A 14,879-nucleotide genomic window follows, 5' to 3' on the forward strand; every position below is an offset into this window, starting at 1 on the left:
GGTAGTTTGTTGTGGTAGCTGTGGTAGAAATTTGTGCAGTGTTTCAGGAGCTGGATGAGAACTGGACAGGTAAACGGTGAAGTATGGGCTTTGTGTGGGTTTGATTCATGGCCCAGATGCTGGAGTGGGTATAGAGGCTGAAAGTGTCCCATCCCTTTAGGCACACATGAAGATTTTCGCGGCGTACGGGTCCAGCAAGGACATCTCAGTGTACTCCTCCATCGGCCTGCCCCCCTCCCAAATCTACATCGTGGGCCGGCCCACCAAGAAGCTGCAGCACCAGTGCCAGGTACCCCCCCCCACCGCCAATAACCCCCCTCACCCCCTGTAGCAGCTGGACAATCAGAACTAACAAATACTTCAATCAAATACTTCAATAAAACTCCAGTCCAGGAGGGCCGCAGTGTCTGCAGGTTTCCTTTCAATCAGCAGCCAATGAAGGCCATGAGAACAGTGTGTGTGGACCCTTTAGCCAGTACTTAAATTCATCACTCGTGCTGAAACACCAAAACCAGCTCTCCACACAAAACCCTCCTCTCTATTGACCTTCTCTTTTTCCCTCTCTCTCTCTCCTCCTCACTCTCTCTCGCTCCCTCCCTCCCTCCCTCTCTCTCTCTCCCCCTCCCTCCCTCCCTCTCTCTCTCTCTCTCCCTCTCTCTCTCTCCCCTCTCTCTCTCTCTCTCTCCCTCTCTCCTCAGTTCATCACAGACGGGTATGCGTCCCACCTCTCCCAGCTGGAGTACGCTCACCGCTCCGGCCCGGCTAAGAGCAGCAGCGGGCGCATGGTGCTGCGCAAGGGCAGCTTCGCCAACGCCGACTTCCTGCGCAAGCGCAACCACCTGCTGCGCACCATCTCCTCCCAGCCGGGCCCCACGTCCCCCACCGCGGGCCCGGCCCCGCACGGGGGCCCCGCCCCGCACGGGGGCCCCGCCCCGCAGGGCGGCCACGCCCGGCCCGAGCGCACGCAGAGCCAGTCGGAGAGCGAGCGGGAGCGCGTGGAGCGCTGCCAGCGCAGCATGAGCATCGCCACGGGCTGCTGGGGCCGCACCGGCAGCACCAAGCTGGAGCCCGGGGCCTTCGCCCCCGCGCCCAAATAGGGCCCCACGCAGCCCCGACAGGGCCCCACACGGCCCCGACAGGGCCCCACACCACACAGCCCGAATAGAGCCCCACACAGCCCGAATAGAGCCCCACACAGCCCCGACAGGGCCCCACACAGCCCCGACAGGGCCCCACACAGCCCGAATAGAGCCCCACACAGCCCCGACAGGGCCCCACACAGCCCAAACAGGGCCCCACACAGCCCCAACAGGGCCCCACACAGCCCCGACAGGGCCCCACACAGCCCGAATAGATCCCCACACAGCCCCGACAGGGCCCCACACAGCCCGAATAGAGCCCCACACAGCCCCGACAGGGCCCCACACAGCCCCGACAGGGCCCCACACAGCCCCAACAGGGCCCCACACAGCCCGAATAGAGCCCCACACAGCCCCGACAGGGCCCCACACAGCCCGAATAGAGCCCCACACAGCCCCGACAGGGCCCCACACAGCCCGAATAGAGCCCCACACAGCCCCGACAGGGCCCCACCCAGCCCGAATAGAGCCCCACACAGCCCCGACAGGGCCCCACACAGCCCGAATAGAGCCCCACACAGCCCCGACAGGGCCCCACACAGCCCCAACAGAGCCCCACACCACACAGCCCCAACAGGGCCCCACACAGCCCCGACTGGACCCCACACAGCCCGAATAGAGCCCCACACAGCCCGAATAGAGCCCCACACAGCCCGAATAGAGCCCAACACAGCCCGAATAGAGCCCCACACAGCCCCAACAGGGCCCCACACAGCCCCAACAGGGCCCCACACAGCCCAAATAGGGACCCACATAGCTCCAGATAGGCCCTCAGCTCCAAATAGGCTCCCAACTCCTAAGAAACTAAAACATTTGAAAAACTCTTAAGGAAAACTGACCTGTTCCAAGCCTTAAAGCACCGCTGTGGGATGCGTTGTGAAGGGGAGATGGTGGAGAGACACTGCGGCGGTTGGTTCTGTTTCTCCTGCAGGTGAGACCACTGCACCTGTAAATATGTGCCTCCTTCGCCCCTGGGCTGTGCGGCTGGGCGGGGCGGGGCATGCCCGCATCAGACTGTTTCTTCACCCTCGCTTCGATTCCCGCCGGATATTTCTACTGCTCTGAGCCGTACTCACAGCAAGGCCCCCCTTCCCTAACTGCCCCCCTCCATCGCCCATCGCCCCCCCAACTGCCCCCCCGGCCTTGCTGTACAGTAGCAAGCGGCAATAACACGCCCGCGTACGTTCACCAGTGGAACACCTTTCTCCAGCATGGCCTGCCGCTCACCAGGGGCCTTATCTTCTGTTCCCGATTTTATTTGATTTTATTTTTATTTATGTTTTGTTTTCTGAGACAAAGATTCATTGAAATGACATTAATTGATGAAGCGTATTGAAATCGCTTTAAAATGTACAGATGTCAAAAAAAACTAAAACAAAACAAAAAGTGACAATTCTGTAAGATGGCAACAATCCCTTTATCTTTGCATGCATTACCTCTGAATCTTACGGTGGAACTCCCCCCAGCCGCCTGCCTGTCTGGTGCAAGCCTACCCATCAGGCCCTGCTCTCCTGGCTTACGCAGGGAGCACCCCTCTACACACCTCTCCTAACAGAGCAAGGCCGCCATTTTGTGTGTCACTGACGGCGTTCTCCGATCCCTCTCGCGTGATGGACGGAGTAAAAGAAGAAGACTACAGGAAGAAGTGCTGGCCAGTGGGCTGAGGAGACGAGTGGCAGTGACGATGCAGGGGTTAAATATTTACGGGGAGGTGGTTTTGGGTTGGTACCTGGCGTCTGGGGTTGGTACCTGGCCCGAAACTCCACAGCCCTCATCCTCAGCGCCCTCTAGTGGTGGTACCAAGTAAATGAAGTATAATTATAATTATGTAGTGGCTTGAGGGGGGGGATGACACGGCCTGACCAATCGCCAAAATCATTTTCAGAAAAGCCGTAGTAGCTGAACTGTATAACCTCATTGTTTTTGCACTAAGTTTATAGTGGAGGATCTCGTTACCATCTCATGTGGCTACATGTCATTATCTTGTAGTGCATGATAGTGCTGTTATTTATTGCAGGGTATGTGTGCGTCCGTGCACACGCGTGTATATTTTGCCACTATCAGGATTCGAGAAATGTCGAGGTAACGTGCCAAAATTGTGGCAGTCGGCGTGTGTGCAGATTAAGTGGACGAGCCTGTGTCCAACACTTTCTTTATGCTGTCGTATGGGAGTTTGAACTTTGAACTCCGAGGAATGTTCTAGAGCACAGGAGACCCCATCATGCCAGACATTGATTTTTATAGAGACGATCAGGGGCACCCAGGATATTATTTTTTATGTGGCACTTCATGAAGCCCTTTTATTCCAAGTTTATTTTGAGAATAGGTATTATATTCCTTAAAAAATATAGTAACCATTATACATTACATTAGTACAGTATTTTTTTTCTGAAATCTGATATTATGAAAAAACACTGGAATATGGTATTAATGTCTGTTTGGTTTTATTTTTGAATACCGGTGGCATTTAATCTTTCAGGCTGATAAAACTTTGGAAATGTTGGACCCAGTCTCCCACTCAAAATAAGCTGTAAATGAGGAATTGAATGTGTTCATAGGCAGAAGAATACAACTTTGCTTAAACGCGCAACGTCTTTGCAAAAGATGAAACATTTAAAAAGTGCATAGTGTAGATAATGTAAAGATTATGTAAATGTCATGGAGTAGGACATCTACAGCTGATAATTATTTATGTAGATTTATATGGTGGTGGATCCTTCAGGTTTAATATATTTAAACGATGTAGCGGTTTTCTGTTCCTGGCCTCTGTAAAATAGCCATTTTATGGACCAATGATCATGTATCTATTCATCAGTGCATAAGTGCAGTATTATAGGCTTCTCTCTGTAGCAGAATCACTGAGGGATAGAAATCACAGCATTGACAATCAATCTGTCACACACACACACACACACACACACACCATCTTTCCCACCTGCACCACTGGCTGGAACACACACACACACACACATATGCACATACACGCGCACACACACACGCATCACCACCAACAGAAGAGTGAAATTCTCCGTTGTCAGTCCTCATATGGGAACACCCAGCACAGACCTCGTGTTACGTACTGCCCCTTTGTAAGTACTGGCACTCAATACAATTTTATAGAAATGTAAAAAGAAAAAAAAACAATATTTTTCAAACGTTTCTACTTCGCTGGGACCGTAGGGGTGAAGTGCTGTGTGCTGAGTGGGAGTGAGTCCAGACTCCTGTCGGACGAGCGGCGTCAGGTGAGACACAGTAGAAAGATTAAATAAAGGGAAACACCTTCATTATGAAAAGCACGTTACTACTTTATATCGTAACTGTGATTTGTAATCTTAGCCAGGCTTCAAGGGCAATTAAGGGTAGCATTCCCGACCGAAGGAATTCCAACATTCTTCTCTGTGTGTGGATGCAACAGCGTTCCCTGGCCTTACATTTCCACCTGTTACATTCCACATCCGCAGAGGAAAACTAATCCACAACGGACTTTTCTGTGCATTTCTTTCATTTACAAGGAAATGTTCTGAACTGCATTGCAGCAGTTAATCATAAGTAGGCATGTTAGACCTGCTGCCATGATGAAAACCAAAACCACAAGTCAGTTTGCTGCTTAGATTTGGATTTCCTGTATTTATTTGAAAGATGTAAGAAAAAAGTTTGGATCTGTTGATCTCCTGTCTATCCTCTTCATAACTTCATATGTCTTTCCTGGCTGTTAGTACAATGCTCCAGTACCTGCGTGTGCTTTCTGTACAGGTTCACTGTACGTATTGTGGATCCAAAAATAATTGGACAGCTATTTTATTCTTTCTTCGTATTTCATGTACAGCATATAAATAAATATTAAGAGAAAGAACCTGCATAGTGTTTATATATATATATATATATATATATAGATATATGTGTGCGTATGTGTGTATGTATGTATGTGTGTGTGTGTGTGTGTGTGTCTGTGCACATGTCTGTACACAGCGTGGGTCCGTGACTTGCATGTATTTGTAGGGTGTGTGAAGTGACTCCATCAGCTGGTGATCCAGGAAGTGTTTTTACAGAACATCCATGCAGGACATCAGGGAGAACCATATTTACACCCCACAGGAGCCAAACATATGTTAAAAATAAACTATACTCATATTACAACATAGTACAAAATCTCTGCAAGAAACGCTCGGAAAATAGATCCAATGAACCATTTCACTAATCTATGGAGGGCACCGGACCGATTGTTTGCTGAAAGGGTGTTTTGCCCAGTAATCTTAATCTTCACTGAGCTCCTCTTTCAACACTAACCGCCCTTAATGCCTTCACAGACAACAGACTCATCTTACATGTGTGAATGAGCTGAAACAGCACCAGTAAAAAGTGTTACATCACTAGCTTACAGTACTGTTGGCTGAAACAGCACCAGTAAAAAGTGTTACATCACTAGCTTACAGTACTGTTGGCTGAAACAGCACCAGTAAAAAGTGTTACATCACTAGCTTACAGTTCTGTTGGCTGAAACAGCACCAGTAAAAAGTGTTACATCACTAGCTTACAGTTCTGTTGGCTGAAACAGCACCAGTAAAAAGTGTTACATCACTAGCTTACAGTTCTGTTGGCTGAAACAGCACCAGTAAAAAGTGTTACATCACTAGCTTACAGTTCTGTTGGCTGAAACAGCACCAGTAAAAAGTGTTACATCACTAGCTTACAGTTCTGTTGGCTGAAACAGCACCAGTAAAAAGTGTTACATCACTAGCTTACAGTACTGTTGGCTGAAACCGTAGCTAAATGAGCTAGTGATGAAATTCAAGTCCTCGGGTCTGCCGATTGGCAGTATATTGCACGTTGTGGAGGTGTGGCACCGAGCAGGGACGGACCCATCAGTAAAAAGGTTGCGGAATGTTTGGGAGCGTTTGGGTGGGGGGGTGGTTATGAGAGCAGAGACAGGTGCACTCGTTCCTTCGCTGACCGCTGAAGGAGCTGGTTCCTCGCAGCCTTGATGGTGTTCTTCATCAGCATGGCCACGGTCATGGGCCCCACCCCACCCGGCACAGGCGTGATGAAGCTGGCTTTCTGACGCACTCCTGGGGGAGGAGCAAACCAGGGTCAGCCATACCTCACAGTGAGGGAACTGCCATTAACTAATGCAGCTGTTGACGTGAATGAATGATAATGTTGTAATAATGTGATAATGTACAAATTAAGCAAGAACATTTCTATATTTAATGTATGAAATTGTTAACTACTAACTAGTGTATTAGTTACATGAACATTACCACACTGTACGATAAACCAATAATTAGTTAACCATCACCAAATAAATTAACTTTTTCATTTCAATATTATGTAACTAATGTAGTTGTTAACATGAATAATGATGTACAAATGCATCAAGCATGAAATGCAGTTGATTATTTAACATTTCTTCACTGACTAACATATCCGTTGCATGAATATTTATACATTAGCAAACCATAGGATACATGTATAATTAGTTAACCATTACTAAATACATACTGTTTTTTTTTTCATTCCAATATCATGAATTGGCATTAACTATGCAATGCCAATGCAAAACAGATTTCAGTAGTTTGTTCATTAACGTCTATTGTCTGCTATCCAAGGGTCTCAGAGTAATCTAATAAAAATAGGGTGGGCCCAGCTGGTCTCCACCCCTACTGCTCTCACTTGGGCAGCTGGGTAGGGAACAAGCTGACAGCTGGTCACCAAAACTTTTCATTAAACAAATCAAGAATTTAGAATTGTGGTTGAAAGTAGTTGTTTCTTTGCGAATTCTTGAATGTCCAAGAACTGAATTGATGTCCGAACGGGTTAAGTTATTTCAAATGAAGCACTTGGCTGAGTGCATCTTGCAGAGACTGAAAGGATCAGCTTTCATCAGTTATGTCACCAGAAGCATTTCTCCTGCCCTCTGACCTTCAAAGTCCACATCGCCCACCAGCCTGTCTCTGCCCGTCACAGGGTCCTGCACCCTGTTAATCCCCACGTCGATGACAGCCGCCCCTTCCTTAATCATGTCCGCTGTTATCAGGTTGGGGATCCCTGGTGATGGACAGAGGGAGGGGGAGAGAGAGATTATGGAATGCCAATATGGAGATGTGGGAGGTATAAAGAATGGAGAAAATAGTAGTATTAGTAGTAGCAGTATTACCAGTAGTATTAGCTGTAGCAGTGTTAGCATTAGTAGTAACAGTATTACCAGTAGTATTAGCTGTAGCAGTGTTAGCATTAGTACTAGTAGTATTACCAGGAGTATTAGCTGTAGCAGTATTACCAGTAGTATTAGCTGTAGCAGTATTAGCATTAGTAGTAGCAATAGACAGTTGTATATCATAGTAGAAGTAATAGCCCTATACTATAGGTCATGGGGAGATTTGACTGGGTTCATATCATGCAATACAAAGAGGAGAAAGCATTTAGTACACATATATTGCACGCAAAAAGGTAGTATAAAGGTAGAAAAGCTATATACTGTAAAACACTGAAATCAACTGAATAAGATCCCAGGCGAAACAGAAGCGATGCACATGATCAATTGTGAAAATGGTCAGAGAATCAATGGTGTGTGTGTGTGTGTGTGTGCATGCATGCGTGTGTGTGTGTGTGTGTGTGCATGTGTGTGTGTGTTTGCGTACAGTGGAGGCTCCTACCGGCAGCGGCGATGATGATGTCAGCGATCTTGGTGTGTTGTCGGAGCTGGTCTTTGGGGGTGCAGCGGTGAGAGATGGTGACAGTGGCATCACCTGCAGCAGAGAAAGGGTTAAAGGCCGACAATCTTTAGCCTTTGGGGTTACCATGGTTACCATTTAGAGTTCAGGTTTGCTTTTGACCACATACAGATTCATTGTAACAGACATTTAAACCAGGGGTGCCCACATTTTTGCACTCTAGCAAATTATTTTACTATTTGTGGTTTTCTAGCTAGCAACTGTGGTATTGCTACTTGGACAGTTATCTGATTTGATTATTCTACAAAGGTTCAAGTTTTTATCTACGTGATCACTCTAGCACTTGTAACCATACTCTGCTCTAGGGTTTTCACCGCACCGTGGTTATGATTTGCACTTTATTGTACGTCGCTCTGGATAAGAGCATCTGCTAAATGACTGTAAAGAAATGTTCCCATAGTGTTCTCCATGATGTTCTGTTCCGGATTTTAACATTCATACGTTAATTTGACTGGAATTGAGCCCCCAAACTGGGCGGATGTGCTCCCGTACCCCCTGGCCTCTCGTGCCGCCCGTCGGTGTGAAGCAGCATGGCGATCGGCATGCCCACGTTCTTGGACCGGCCCGCCACCACCACGTTCCTCCCCAGCGTGGGAATACCTGGGGGAAGCAGGTGAGGAACACGAAAACAAACATCTTCAGTCTCCGGTACATACCTGCGGGTGTCACTCCCCGTAAAATATCCAGCTGAGTAAACTGATCGATTGTTAAAAAGTCCTCCTGGGTAAGAGCGTCAGAGGATTGCCTGAAATGGCTGCTGATTGAAAGGAAACTTAGGTACAGATCTAAGTTACAGAGCAGATACAGCACCCCCTCCTGGACTGGAGTTAAAACCACAGACGCTATGGCCCTTCATGGCTCTGTACCGCGAAACAGGATTACTGAATTAGCTAGAGAACTGCGCTAAAATCTAGAACAATTCCAGAGCCCTCCTAAATCTGGAACATGAACTGTAGTAAAAAGAGATTTTGGACTCAGCGCAGTAATCCTGCCTCATGGACAACCCCGTGGCCTGGACTGGGACAGGAGAGTGAGACCCCCTGCTTCAGAGGGGATGAGGTGATGGGAGGGGGTGGGAGGGTGAGCGGGAGTCACCTGTGCGTTTGAGGATCTCCCAGACGCCCCAGGGGGTGGCAGGCAGCATGGCAGACAGGTCCAGGCACATGCGGCCCACGTTGACCACGTGGAACCCGTCCACGTCCTTCTGCGGGATCACGGCGTTGCACACACGCCGCTCGTCTATGTGATCTACACGAGGGGAACAAGGCCACCACTGCATGGGCACCCTCCTGAAGCAGGATTTCTCATTTTTAAACAGGTCATATAGTAATCGACCTACAAAAAATGTCTTTTATTATTTTTCAATATACAGAATTAATTAAAAGGTCATGTTATAGTCTGTGTACTATATGTGTATTGTTTCCCATGAGATTTGTGGTGCATTTTCATGCCACTGCTCTGCAAAAAAACTAAATATAAGTATCTTAGTTTTATATTTAGACTTAAATATTTACAGTGTTTTACAGTATATAAGAGACTTATTTCTATTACTTTTTTTGCTAAATGACACAAAAAACTGCCAATCAGGTGAGAAAGTTTGACTCATATCATTGTTCCGGTGAGAAAATTTCACTTGTCAAGCAGTACCAACAGTAACTTAAAACAAGCTAAGATCGTAAGTCTTAAATTACAAGATGTATTTGCTTGTCGAGACCCCTCACCCCAGCCACCCCCCTCCACCTGGCCCCAGGTGAGCCCCCCCAGCTCCTCCATACCTGGCCCCAGGTGACCCCCCCAGCTCCTCCATACCTGGCAGTGGCAGCTGCACCAGCAGCCCGTCCACCTTGTCATCAGAGTTGAGTTTGAGGATCAGGTCCATGAGCTCGTTCTCGGAGGTGCTGGAAGGCTTCAGGATGGTCTCGCTGCTGATGCCTGAGGGTGGTGGGAGGGGCAAAGGGGGGGGTAAGGTATCGCTACGGCGACACAACCTGCCACTTCAGTGATGTGAATTAGGTAGGGTGAAGCCACCTGTAAGGGGATTCCCATCCCTCCAGACAACAACCCCAGAACCCTCATTAAACTGCAACATGGACTGAGCTGTTCCAGGTTTTATCCAGTTATCCTGCTTTGTGAACTTGGGGTACACGGCCCAATAGCCAATCAGTTTAAAGAACTGATCCCTGAGTGAAAATGTTATTTCCCCATTCCATAGTTAATCAAAGAGGATTTATTCATTAGCTATTGCTGTGTCGAGATTTCCACTGAAAATGATCGAGATTTAAGAACACAGTGTGTTCAATATAAAATATAAAACATGCCCACAAGCTAGTTTTTTTTCTCTTGCCACTGTTTGAGGGTTTCTCTCCCCACACTACCTCGAATGTTTGCTATTTGGGGGTTTGGGCCTTGTGTTTTCCATTCTCTCACTCTGTAAAATAGGGATAATGAACTCATGGTCTCGAGGCGCTAAGAACAGCTGGTTTTCCACCCTCCTTTTATCTGGGAGTTAACCTCAGTTAATAACCCAGGAGAAAGGAAAACCAGGGCTGGATTTGGATTAGAGGGCCGGAGTTGATGATGGTTAGATGGTGAACTGGTCAAGATAAAAGGCTGCGTCAGACCACATGGCTGGGGATGACTCAAACACGTAATTGTTTTGGATTCAAATACTTTTGTGTCCAAAACAAAAGTATTTTGTGCGTGCGTGTCTGGTGTATTGGGACCCATCGTATTTGTGTTCGTAAAGCGAGACGCGGGTCGCACCGATGGCGGCAGCAGCGCGGGTCTTGTTGAGGACGTAGGAGTGGCTGGCCGGGTTGTCCCCGACCAGGACCACGCTGAGGTGGGGGCGCCGGTTTCCCACGGAAACCCACTCCTCCACCTCCACCTGGGCCTCGTTCCGGATCTGCCGCGCCATCTTCCTGCCAGAGATCACCACCGCTTCCTGTCTGAGGCACCGGGAAGACAGGGCACGAGAGGATGAAGTTCCTGTTCCAAACATTTCTGCTGATATATTACCCACAATGCACTGTGCAGGAGTGAACACGATGCCTACGATGCCTTTCCAACCCTGCTCTTATTACATTTAGCATTTAGTATTTTTACATTAATGGCATTTGGGATGCCGGATGTTATTGTGGCTACACTGGGATTTGAACCACCGACCTTGTGGGTCCCAGTCATTTACCTTAACCACTACACTGTTTAAAAAAATAAATAAAATTCAAATAGGCCCTGGTCCTTATCTTTGTTGTACAGGTAGCAGTTGACATTATACTTCCCTCTAGGTTCTTTTAGCGCACTTATCCCTGGTTATGGGTATGCACTTTGTTGTACGTCGCTCTGGATAAGAGAGTCTGCCAAATGCCATGAATGTAATGTAATGTACACTACAGCACAGGCTACCTCTAATTCTATAGAATCTAGTGCCGTCTAGTGGTTCACAAGAATTAACCAAACAGCAAAACACAAACATGCAGAGTCAATATTCACATTAGCAGGCACAACATGCCACTGAGAGAGAGAAGGAAGGGGTATTAAAGAGAGAAATTACCACTGACTTGAAATTATAGAAATTATATTTAATAAAAACACTAATCATAATGTTTATTTAAAACAATATTTATACTTATTTTACTGTAACTTTTAATATTGTTATTAAAATATATATCTTACTGTGTGTGTGTGTGCCTCAGCATTCATTAAGACCTGAATAGTACAGTATACAGTGGGCCAAGAGTTAAGAGAGAAAGAGGAGAAGCCCCTGAATCAGATCCAGCGCCGATCATGTCCAATAAACAGAAACGGTGCTTGCTTATGTAACAGGGGAGTATATATAGTTGGGTCTGTATGTGGGATATAACCCCTTCTTTGACTTGGAGACTGACTTGGCTCCGAGGATTTCTCGCTAGTCCTTGGGTTTCCAAGAGAAGGCCACAGTGAACCGAGATGTCGCAAGAGTTGACCTTTAAAGTTGCTTCACTAGTGACACCCTATCTGAGCCTCTCCCTGGACCCTAAAACATGCCGTTAATTCGGTAACTTTTTTCAATTTCAGTGGTAAGTAGCCTACTATGAAACAAAATCAATAAGCAGGCTTGGCCAACCATAGCCTATGTAAGTAAGCTACTATCTAAATACGTTTTACAACCCGTTTCAAAATAGTTGCCTAATAAGTAGAGCCTACCTGGCATTTACCCAGTAAATACTACGTAGCCTAATTCCCGCGCTATAAAATTAAGTGTCACCACGGTTTTCATTTGGAAGTAGCCTATTCCCATTTTTGTTGAATTATGAATGATAAGCATTTTGTCAGGTGATTATCCCGACTTTTCTCCGTTATCATGACAGCACTAGATGTGTTTTCATTGTATCTGCCATATTGTACCTTTACCTGGCGTATTCTAGTTGGAGTGCAGTATAGTTAGCTATATCAAACCAAAAAAAGGGACGCATGAATAATTCCATTCATAACCCAATATTTTGACTTTCAAAGTCATGCGAGGAATTATGTCAGGTGTTTACGAGGCTTGCATGTATTTGGACCATGATGTATTCCCTAGTTGTCAACCAGTCATAATGTGCACACAGGCTCTCGCCAATACTCTTGCTTGGATGCAGACAGATTTTCGGAAGGTTAAGTCACGCAAGTATTATGCGGTATTTCGTCAGCCTGATTTACGCGCTGCACTGAAGACCTGTCACCTCTAGGAGGACACAAGAGTTTGCAGATGATCCAACTGTACTGAACTGTAAAACACATCTCGATGAAACCCCACCTAACCCTCATTAGAATTCCAATCACAATTAACTCCTGGTTATTTATAAACGATCAATTCCCCGCGTTGTTTTAGAATGCAAACGTACTTAAACTGACTGTAAGCAACAGTGACTTTACGCATGCGATTGTGGTTTAGTAGGCTACCCAGCTTTTTCAAAATGCGAAAACCCATGTGAAAGCAAATCGGATGACATCGGTTACAAAGAAAAGCCCATTTTTGGTCGCCATACAACAGATTGATAGATATCTAGCATGCATTGATGCATAATAATAATCACGGCAAATTTCTTACCTCCTTGATGACAAGTGAAGTCTGCACACCTGCTGTTGCGCTTGCGGATTTCGGCAGAACTTCATGAGTGCTCTGAAGGAGGCCATGGTTAAATTAACGGTCCTAAAGCCAGGAAGGGGGCAGGGGGTCCAACTCGCCTCGCGCTGGACAGTGTGGTGGGTAGAAGCGACCCACTGAAGGCTTTTAACATTCTGTCTCATGTACATGCCTCTGACGTCAGTGAAATTGGAGTCCTCCTCGCACACCGCTACCTGCTTCTGACATGTATCTGGGTGGCTTCGGCTGAGCTGCGTTCCTATCCTGCACAATCTTTGGTTTATTACTGCAGTGATTTATAAATTCGGTCCTGGGCCCCCCCTGTGTATGCTGGTTTTCGTTCCCACCACAATCGCAATACCAGAATTTTTACAAGCTGTTCGTTTTTCTATATTAGTTATTTGTCGTGATTAAGGGATTATTTACCCTCTTAAACCACGTCAGCAATAGCTGCGTATGCAATGAAAAATATGTCCCATATTCACATTTCATCACATGTAATGATGACAATAATCTTTTTTTCATCATTACAAATACATTTCAAATAAAGTTTTTACAATTATTGTGTATATGTTGAACATCAGAAAAATCCAAAAGAATACAGTCTCATATCCACACTGGAATATCAGCAAAATTAGACAATAGGCTAATATCCAAAAAGTGATGATTAAATAAATAAATGAATAAATAAAATAAGTGAAGAAAATAGATTCATAATATCGGGTAACTTGTTTTGATTATTGCCTTTGAGACCCAGTCAACACTGATACTTTGTAAATGATCTTAGCAAACTTACCCTGAAGTAGGCTGCTCTGTGAATCATGTGGAATGCTGTCTGTTCTGTCTCTATCACTCTATCACTCTGCATTCTACATTCCCATCAGTGATTTCAGGAAGATTCATCTGCCTTCTAGTCTTTGGGACTTTCATTTAAGTTTAATGGGATTGTTTTGATACTGGGGGGGATACTGAGAACTGCACTTGGTTTCATTATTTTCTTTTGTGACTGTCCATGTCTTTAATGCTCTTTTTTTAAGGTAGTTGACTCTGGTCTTTAGACTTAGACGTTGATTTGTATGTTGTAAATTAAAGGTACAATAGGTAATTTCGGACTTGTAATGGTCAAGGAATTGCAGCAACAAACACACTCAAACCACAATGCTGTTTATCCCACCCTTCTCTGTGAACACACTGACATTTGGTGCAAGACATTAATTATTGCGTATAAATGTTTATAAATTATTGTCTGATGATTTTTTTAAAACAGTTGGATAGGAAATCATATATATTCAACAACTACATCAAAATAATTGAAAGGAAATTTGTTACAACATTTTTGATGAAAAATGTGTTCCAGTGGAAAATCATCAAAATACCTAAGACAATAGTTATATGTCCATGAAGTGATGATTATACAAAATGTAATATCCCTTTTTTATGCAGTTTGTTGGGGGCTCATGTTCACCACACTGATATAAGTGAACAGAAATGAGTTTTAAGAATGATTGTATAATTGGAAAATCAGCAAAATACATGAGACTATATAGTCAAACAAACATAAGTGAAGTAAAATGAGTTTGAAGACTGTTACAATAAAACAGTGTTTTACAGTTGAAAACCTGCTAAATAAATAAGTCTACAGTCTTACTGTATGTCACTGAAATGACAATTATCCAAAAAAACTAATGAAACATGCCATTTTTTCCACACTGTTAGATGGGAAATTATATTGATTCAACATGCGCGCACGTCACACACAAACACACAAAGTGAAATCAATGAAAGGAAATTAATTTCAACATATTCATGATGAAAAGGTGAAAAACATCAAAATAGGGAAGAGGGAAGAGTGGAGTACATTGTCACATGGGTCAGTTGTCACACCGTTAATTTCTCCAAAAC

At 45.4% G+C, this 14,879-nt stretch overlaps 2 protein-coding genes across 4 annotated transcripts in view; one reads left to right on the plus strand and one right to left on the minus strand.

Annotated features, from left to right (window-relative positions):
- Window positions 1-1,313, plus strand: part of LOC133141770 (membrane-associated phosphatidylinositol transfer protein 2-like) — an 81,744-nt gene extending 80,431 nt beyond the window's left edge. For all 3 annotated transcript variants that reach the window (XM_061262486.1, XM_061262488.1, XM_061262487.1), the window contains 2 exons: window positions 161-289; window positions 699-1,313. In XM_061262486.1, the coding sequence (XP_061118470.1) occupies window positions 161-289; window positions 699-1,097 (528 nt within the window). In that variant the 3' untranslated portion in view covers window positions 1,098-1,313. The remainder of the gene's footprint in view (window positions 1-160; window positions 290-698) is intronic.
- A 3,931-nt stretch (window positions 1,314-5,244) lies between these two features.
- Window positions 5,245-13,078, minus strand: LOC133142504 (bifunctional methylenetetrahydrofolate dehydrogenase/cyclohydrolase, mitochondrial-like). The gene is made up of 8 exons (XM_061263765.1): window positions 12,942-13,078; window positions 10,634-10,818; window positions 9,680-9,802; window positions 8,966-9,118; window positions 8,363-8,470; window positions 7,793-7,885; window positions 7,059-7,184; window positions 5,245-6,205 (listed from the first exon to the last, which is right to left on the minus strand). Exons 1-8 carry the CDS (start codon window positions 13,025-13,027, stop codon window positions 6,051-6,053), a joined length of 1,029 nt encoding a protein of 342 aa, XP_061119749.1. The 5' UTR covers window positions 13,028-13,078; the 3' UTR covers window positions 5,245-6,050.
- Between the last annotated feature and the right edge of the window lie 1,801 nt (window positions 13,079-14,879).

Source organism: Conger conger, chromosome 12 (genome assembly GCF_963514075.1).
Source record: "Conger conger chromosome 12, fConCon1.1, whole genome shotgun sequence".
Lineage (NCBI taxonomy): Eukaryota > Metazoa > Chordata > Actinopteri > Anguilliformes > Congridae > Conger > Conger conger.